We start from the raw sequence: 7772 nt of genomic DNA, 5'->3' as shown, positions 1-7772 counted from the left end.
ATTACTAATGAATCTCAATCAAATTCAATTCACCTGGGGGTGGGTGCTGGTTTCATCAAATCTCAAATTGAGTATATATTCCACCAACAAAGTGTGTTATGTTTTGAAATGCCAAACAGCCTTACATTATGTTCCTCAGTGAGAGAATTTCCTTCTTCAAGGAATTGTATTTCTTTCTTGAACTTGAGTGCTGGCAGCACATACATCATCAATGTGTACAGGCACGTCCTAGATAAGCATAGCATGAAAAAAACAGACCCTGAAAACACATGAAAATGATCACAAGGCACAAACTGCAGTAAAGTATCAACACTGTTAGTGATCCTAAAAACAGACCATGTGTACAGAGATCTGCAACATCACAGAATTCAGTGCTTGTACAGAACCCAGTCCAGTCTCCCAGAGCTCTCCAACTGCAGGACACCTTACCTCCACCTGCATCTTCGTCACCTTAAGATAAATGAAAAAAATGTTTTAGGCTAGAGAGCTGAAAGATCAATTTTATAACAATTTACTTTCATTGCAAGCTGATGTGTTTACAGTGTTATGTAGCCAACACTTGAGGTTTTATATGAAACGTGTAAAGTACAAACATGCAGGCCATTTTAATTCTTCGGCTTCAGGTGTTGGAAAGAATAAGATGAAACTTTGAAAATCGCATCCAGAACCATAACGGAGGACTCTGGACCCTCAGCTGGAAGGTCCAAAGGCCAGAGAGAGCAGGAAAGCAGGGTGAAGGGAAAGCACAGGACGTGACACAGGAAGTCGGAAAAGGAAACAAGAAAACGTTCAAAACTGAACCAAACAAAAATAAAAACGGAATATCGTTAAGTAAAACACTGACTACTTTGGTTCTACACTTTTCCCCGCACAACAGTTATTTTTAATTATGTCTCACTCAGTGTCTAAGATTAAAGAGTGAGAATAAGATAAGTGCTGATTTGTGAAGATGTGCAGATCAATCACTTTACAATCAACGCAACTATGGCATTAACACATGTTGATTGTTTTAAGAATGTTGCATATTTGTGTGGTTTTTCCATGTTGTTTTGGAGAGGACATTAACCCAACAAGAAGGAAGAAACTAAACAAAAACAAAAATACTTACAGCCAAGAATATGTTGCATGTGTTTAATTTCAAAATAATTGATGGCAAAATAAAATATTTACAGCACATAGTGTAAACATGTATGGTTCCTGTACAAAGTAATATACATGCAAAAAGTAAAAATAATAAAAAACATCTTAAAAATGATAAAACAAATACACTAAAGTATATATGTAAAATACGATGAGGCTGAAACAAGAGCATCCAGTCCAAATTCCCGTATTTAATCGGTTTCTGTACAGCTTTACAATAATGAATAAATAAGAATACATGATATGGAACTGTACAGATGAATCCACTGTATTCTATCACTAGAGGAAAAAAATAAATCTAGGTTACGTACTTTGCAGATCTTGGAGAAAAAAACTACTTTTCAGATCTTGACTTGTCCAAACTGGCACTTATTAAATTCTTGAAATACAATGCAAAGGGTTTCAGATACATTTATGTTGTTAACGTTTACCATAGCAGCTAAAATCTACGATGCACATTAAAAATTTCTAATGGTGCATGTAGTTCTTTTCCAACCAGATGAAACATTTCTGAAGAATTTAAATACCAAGGTCTTTATATGAGAAACATCTATGTAAAGACTGACCTCTCCAAATCAAATAAAATTTTCATTATAGATGTTTTTGTATAAATAATGCAACTTCAACTAAAAGGGTTCCTTTCCCCTTTAACACGACTACTTCAAAAGCATATTATTCTTTCGCTCCTGACCACCCTAAGAGAACCTAAATGGAGTAGATTACACTTGCAAAGAATTAAATCAGGATACTCAGTTACATACAGCGGATGAAATGGAAGGTGACCAAAATTAAACCAGGTGTAATACTCACCTAATTTACATAAGAATAAATAAACAATCTGTAAACACCCTCTTTTAACGCTCATAATGGTATCCATAACTTAAATTAGTAAAATGTCACAAATAAAGCAATACTTACTGTAAAGCTAGGAGACCTTTGGTTTAACTATAACAAAAATGTCAACGCATAAGTGCCATAACATTCCCACGGTCTGCATAATGAAAAGGACCTTGGGGAATCAGAACTTAATACTGAACTAAGGAAACAACGTGAAGAAACACAAATAACAGCATAACTTGCAGTACCAAGTACGTGCTTTTCTATATATTTATTACAGGTACAACAGAGGTCTTCATAAATAGAGTTGCATAAAATGTTAAAGCCGCAACATTGCACATGATATGAATTAAAACAAAATACAATGAGTGCATTTACAGTATTTCATTTTACTTTACTGCTCTGGAATCCGACTGGCATTCTGCTGTGCCACAGAAAATCCCTTTGCCCCTAGACATGTCTCCAGTTGGCAGGCTGAGTTCTTCCCACCTAAAGAGGGCTTCTATGGCAAGCCATCTTTTTGAAATGAAAACTGAAGGCAGGTACAATCTATATACAAAGTAAGGCTTATATATTTTAAATCGGAGCAACACAATTTGTTCTATGAAAAGCAAAAACTTGATTGAGGTTGAACTTGCAGCAGTTAAAATCTGTCTTGTTGTTTGTGGCATGATTTGCATGGTTCCTTAGAATAAATACAAAGCGAGGCAATCAAAAAGCTCTGATGACTGACTCGATGTTTTAGCGAAGCAGTCATTGCATCTTAATGTTTAACTCAAGATTTTGGTCTCTAGTTTGTCCTAAGTAGTAGAGCAATGATTTAGAGGTGAGTGTTGCCATTTTGTTTTATTTTAAATATGTTCTTGAAAATGTTAGGATAAAGATTTGTCCTCCGTTTTGTTTTTCTTTCCTATACATTGGTTTTAAAAAAAGGGACTTTAAAATGATCTTTTTCTTCTTTTCAATCTGAGCAACCTGAATTGAATACTGTCAAACAAAGGTTTGCTCTGTCTGGCTCAGGCAGAAGTTTCTCTTGTCCTCCACGCTAGTTTAGATTGCATTGCTTTTCCAAAAGTTCTGCTTTTGCACAGGCTTTCTTGGCATGTCCTCATGAGGATAGGGCCATGAATGTGGCTTTAACCTGTTCATTTTAGCATTTATTTTCTTAATTTCATTGTAACGCTAACCAGTCTGCAGCAAAGACTGGCCGAAGACCACAGAGATCCTCAAATTTCGATAGGCAGGTGAAAGAGAATGAGAGAATAAAGGTTATTTTTTTGCCATTTTTCTTCACCAAGGTTACACCCTGGGCATAAGTCTGCTTTGTAAGAAGTTTCTAATACTACCAATGGGTCGAGCATCATTCTGGTGTTTGCGCCGGTCGATGAAGGAAATGAGCCGGGACGTGTCGATGCACTCGGCACTGTGACGGCCACCCGGCTGCAGCCAGGACTCCTGGAGGCAGACCCCCGCCGGGGGCCGCTTCGCGGGGTCCCCCTGCAGTAAGAAGCACATGAAATCTTTGGCAGCCTGGCTGACTCCTTGGAAGTAGTCGTCAGGGAAGCTGAAGTCCAACCGGCAGATGTTCAGACAGGTCTCCTCCACGCTTTCATCCAAGAAAGGCGAGGCCCCGCTCAGGATGACATAGGTCAGCACCCCCACGCTCCAGGTGTCTGACGACAGTGACACAGGGTTGCCCAAGATCAGCTCTGGGGCAGCAAACTCTGGGCTCCCCAGCAAGGGGTGGATGTAGTAGGTGCTGTTCAGCTGGACTGCATCTCCGAAGTCAGCAAGTTTGACAGTCGGCTGGGCTGAAGTCTGGTCTACCAACACGTTTTCAGGCTTAGATTAAAAAAAAAGTTAATTAATGTGTCTGCTGACAAAGGAACATCAAAATCCCATTAAACCAAATATTCAACAGAAACAGTTTGAAACTTTAAATGAGGCTTTGACAGTAAACACCACAGTGATCGATGTTAAACTGGCGTGACTAAGCCAACGAGCTGATTTAGGTCATTCCTGCTCTTGGACCACTGAAGGCGATTATGTCCAGGTTGTGCCATTCGCCAGCTGTGACCTGCACTCCCCAAGCTATGGCGCACAATTCAGACACCAAGCCAGAGGAGGCTTTAGCCAGCTGGTATACTCCTGGCTTTAAGCGAAACATTGATTCCCGTCACTTACTGGGCAGCTGTGCAAGTGATGCACAGTGGAGCTCGCATCTGCTCAGAAGGTTAATATGATGAAGTTCCAGAAAATGGGGTATTCCAAATTCGAGGAGTAATTTAAATGTAATTACAAAATAAAAAGTTGCTTGTGCATAAGAATTTTATAAAGTTTGTTTAGAAACAAAGTACTATTTTTTCCCAATAATAACTCCTTGCATGTAGATAATTATTTTCATCTCAGAAGATCTCAAAGCACTTCTTGGAAGTCTGCCTGTCTGTCACTCACTGGTCCACCAACAGCACCTGCAGCAGCAACCAGCTTTTCCTGGGAGGTGTCCCATCCCACTATAGACCAGGCCCTCCCTTCCTTCGCTTCTGAGATCAATCTACAAAGGTGGCAATGTTGCCCCTGAGCAATATGCTATATTTACAGGCCAGCACTCACCTTTAAGTCCAAATGAGCTATTCTGCAATTATGCAGGTAATGTAAAGCTTCTAATATCTCCCGAAGATATGCGGTCACCTTCTCTTCAGTTAGATTACCCCAACTTACAATATAGTCCAAGAGACGGCCCTGGTCTGCCCTGACGATAGAAAAAACACAATGGAACAGGGCAACTGTGATCAGTTCTGCAGCGCACATTGAACTTGATTAATCTTCAGTAAGTGGATCTATATATATAGAAGCGGAGGAGCGAGAATAAAGTCTGACAGTACAGTTTTTGAAAATGTGTCATCACAAATGGCCCATTAACCACTTGAAGATCTAAATAAAAATGAAGAAAATGTCAAATATCCAAAGCCTTTACAGCACATATGTACAGGCATTAAAGCTTCGCAAAACTGAAATTGGAAGTTCGAATTCCAGAGCAAGAAGAATTGAGCAATGAAAGACGGGGTTACACTAACATCTCCAGGACGAGCACGAAGCTGGCTGACGTCTCGAAGGTGTCCAGGAGAGCGGCGAGATGGGGGTGCTGCAGGTGCTGTAAGATGCTGAGTTCATGGGTCACCTGATCCCGCTTCATCAGCTTCTTACTGACAAACTTGGCAGCCACAGCTCGCTTAGTGCCTCTCTGATCGCACTTCTTCACTACAGAGAACCTGCCCCTGGATGACGCAACGTTAAAAACCATAAGCCTAATGCAATTGTCATTGCTCAAGCAACAGTGCACACTATAAATATGAATGAATGCCAGCCTGTAAAAACAAACACTGTCTGCAGCAGGACTGAATATTTCCACTTTAGTGTTTTCTGAATGAGCTGTCATGATTTCACTCTTATGCTCTCATTCTAATTCAAGCACTGAACCAGTTATACAGTCTTTTGCAAAATAACTCAGACCCATACACAGTTTTCATATTTTGTTTTACGGTTTGCAGTTATTCGACTTTGAAGTAGCAATTAATTTGTTTCATACATAACCTACACATTCTAATGACAACACAAAAACTAAATAGCTAAGATAAAAAATGAAAAAAGTCACATTTCTGAAGGCAAACAAATTTAAATGCACAACATTGCCTTAATGAGTCACTATTAATTAAGCTATACAGATATCTGCAGGAGGTTACTCAGTCAAGTAGTGACTTTCAAGCAAAGATTTAACCATGAAGACCAAAGATCTTTCAAAACAACTCAAAGAAAAGTTGCATTAATGCACAGATCCAGAGAAGGGTATAAAAACACTTTAAAGACTCTTAATTTCTCACAGTGTAGTTGATCATTAAAAAGCAGAAGGCAACGGTCCTCCCTAGATCAGGCTGTCCTTATGACCAGAGAAGCTGGGCTGGGAGGGAACTGTAGTCAAGCATGGTGGCAGCGCTGTGCTAGTTCTACTCCCTTCAGCATCGACACTGAGGGGAACACAGCTGGGCCTAAGTACTGGCAAACCTTAGAGGACGATCTCAACCTACACTCCTAGAATAAGAAAGTGAATGTCCTTGACAGGGCCAAAGGCCAGACTTGAATCCTACTGTAAATCTGTGGGAAGACTTGAAAACTGTTGTCCAGAAGTGATCTCCAAGCAACTTCAGAGATGTTTAGCCTATCTGCTAAGGAGAATGGGCAGAAACTACGTCAAGTTGGTGTGCAAAGCTGGCAGAGACTTACGCAAAAAGACTTGGCTTCTACCAAATACTGAGGTTACAATTCTAAATACTTATGAAATGAACATATCTGAGTTTCTTCTTTTGTTTTTGCTAACATAGATGACTGCAGTTTGAGCATTTAGATGTTATTCAAAACATTATAAAAATAAAGATACATCATTTTGTAATTTCAGAAAATGGGACACTGTAGGAGGGGTCTTGATAAGTTTGCAAGGCACTATAATTTAGTGACAAAGTGTAAGAATTCTCATTTTCATTTCTAAAGTAAAATTTTGGTATGCATAATCTATTTTTTTGTCAGTAATACAAAGTTCAGTGAATAACACTTTCTGGAATTATCTATAAGACTCTAATCATGTTACATTTTAAAATCTATCGAATGGTGGGATTCAGGAAATTTCCATTTAAAGTAGGTGTTGAGTGAATATAGTTTACAGGTGAAAAAGTACAATTGGCTTTACATGCCTTTAATGTTTTACCCATTTTAGAGCACACAGATGTTTTACAGCAGGTAAGCTCTGATTATAAAGTTTAAGCGCCAGATCCCCTACAGCACAGTAAATCTGTGTGATGGAACATGTATTTCCAGAAACACCATCTGTCCTTTAAAGGTAAAAGTGTTCCGCAACGTAAGGCTTAACTTTAAATAGAATGTTGCAATTTGGAACAATTTGCAATACCTTCCTAATTCTGCAACCTCAGCGTAAAAGGATTCAAAGTTGTCTTTCCAGACTACCCTGATGCCATCATGGGAAGGACCTGAAAAACAAACATTAAAAAGAAAATTTATATTACTATTGGGAAAAATCATAATGCTTAACTGAAGCATGAAAGCACTTCAAAATACTGAACATACAGAACCCAAAAACTGAGAACGGGTTTGATGCTTCCCAACCTTCTAATCCAAAATAAAGAAATGGGACAAATGCAACTGAAATTCTGCAGCTTGCCAGGTCTCTGATTGGACCCTAGAGGGAGCTGTTAGCTAGGAGATCTGCTGGAGGTCGTGAAGATGAAAAATGAGTTGGTATACTACTACACAGGCACATGATCTGTCTGCACTAGCTGTGTGCCTTCTGTTACTACCGAGAATATTCCAGTTGCTAGGCAAAGCTTTGATAGCAGATGGTGACCTATTTCAGCATGAATCTTTTTAGTTGTATAAGGTCAGTAAAACATGTCTGCCTTTCTTACAGTAAAAGCGCAACCTGAACACACTCCTTCAAACAAGGAATGTAGGGCATTTTGAGCAGATATCAAACAAAATGCATAACGTATCCAACATATTCAATCATGGAGAGACAAGAAATGTTAAACACTTTTCTGTTGACTGATACAACAGAAGTTCTAGAATGCTGTTTAAGACATTGCTTCATTTTAGCTGCTGAAGAAATAATACGCTCTTCAAAAAAATTGTAATAGCTTTTCTTTGAGCAATGGATTTAGGGTTTCTGAGCAATCAGAATGGTTACTTGAACATAACAGTCCAAACACAGCCAACACCAACACAGCACA

General features: G+C 39.0%; 1 protein-coding gene across 2 annotated transcripts in view; it reads right to left on the bottom strand.

Moving 5' to 3' along the window:
• Positions 1 to 1118: 1118 nt before the first annotated feature.
• Positions 1119 to 7772, bottom strand: part of triob (trio Rho guanine nucleotide exchange factor b) — a 144582-nt gene continuing 137928 nt past the window's right edge. For both annotated transcript variants that reach the window (XM_088929119.1, XM_088929120.1), the window contains 4 exons: positions 6938 to 7016; positions 5055 to 5255; positions 4591 to 4729; positions 1119 to 3819 (listed from right to left, as the gene is read on the bottom strand). In XM_088929119.1, the coding sequence (XP_088785245.1) occupies positions 3277 to 3819; positions 4591 to 4729; positions 5055 to 5255; positions 6938 to 7016 (962 nt within the window). In that variant the 3' untranslated portion in view covers positions 1119 to 3276. The remainder of the gene's footprint in view (positions 3820 to 4590; positions 4730 to 5054; positions 5256 to 6937; positions 7017 to 7772) is intronic.

This window comes from Atractosteus spatula, chromosome 12 (assembly GCF_055471065.1).
Source record: "Atractosteus spatula isolate fAtrSpa1 chromosome 12, fAtrSpa1.hap1, whole genome shotgun sequence".
Taxonomy (NCBI): domain Eukaryota; kingdom Metazoa; phylum Chordata; class Actinopteri; order Semionotiformes; family Lepisosteidae; genus Atractosteus; species Atractosteus spatula.
Note: the sequence above shows the minus strand (reverse complement) of the source record. Positions and strands in the feature narration are given on the sequence as shown.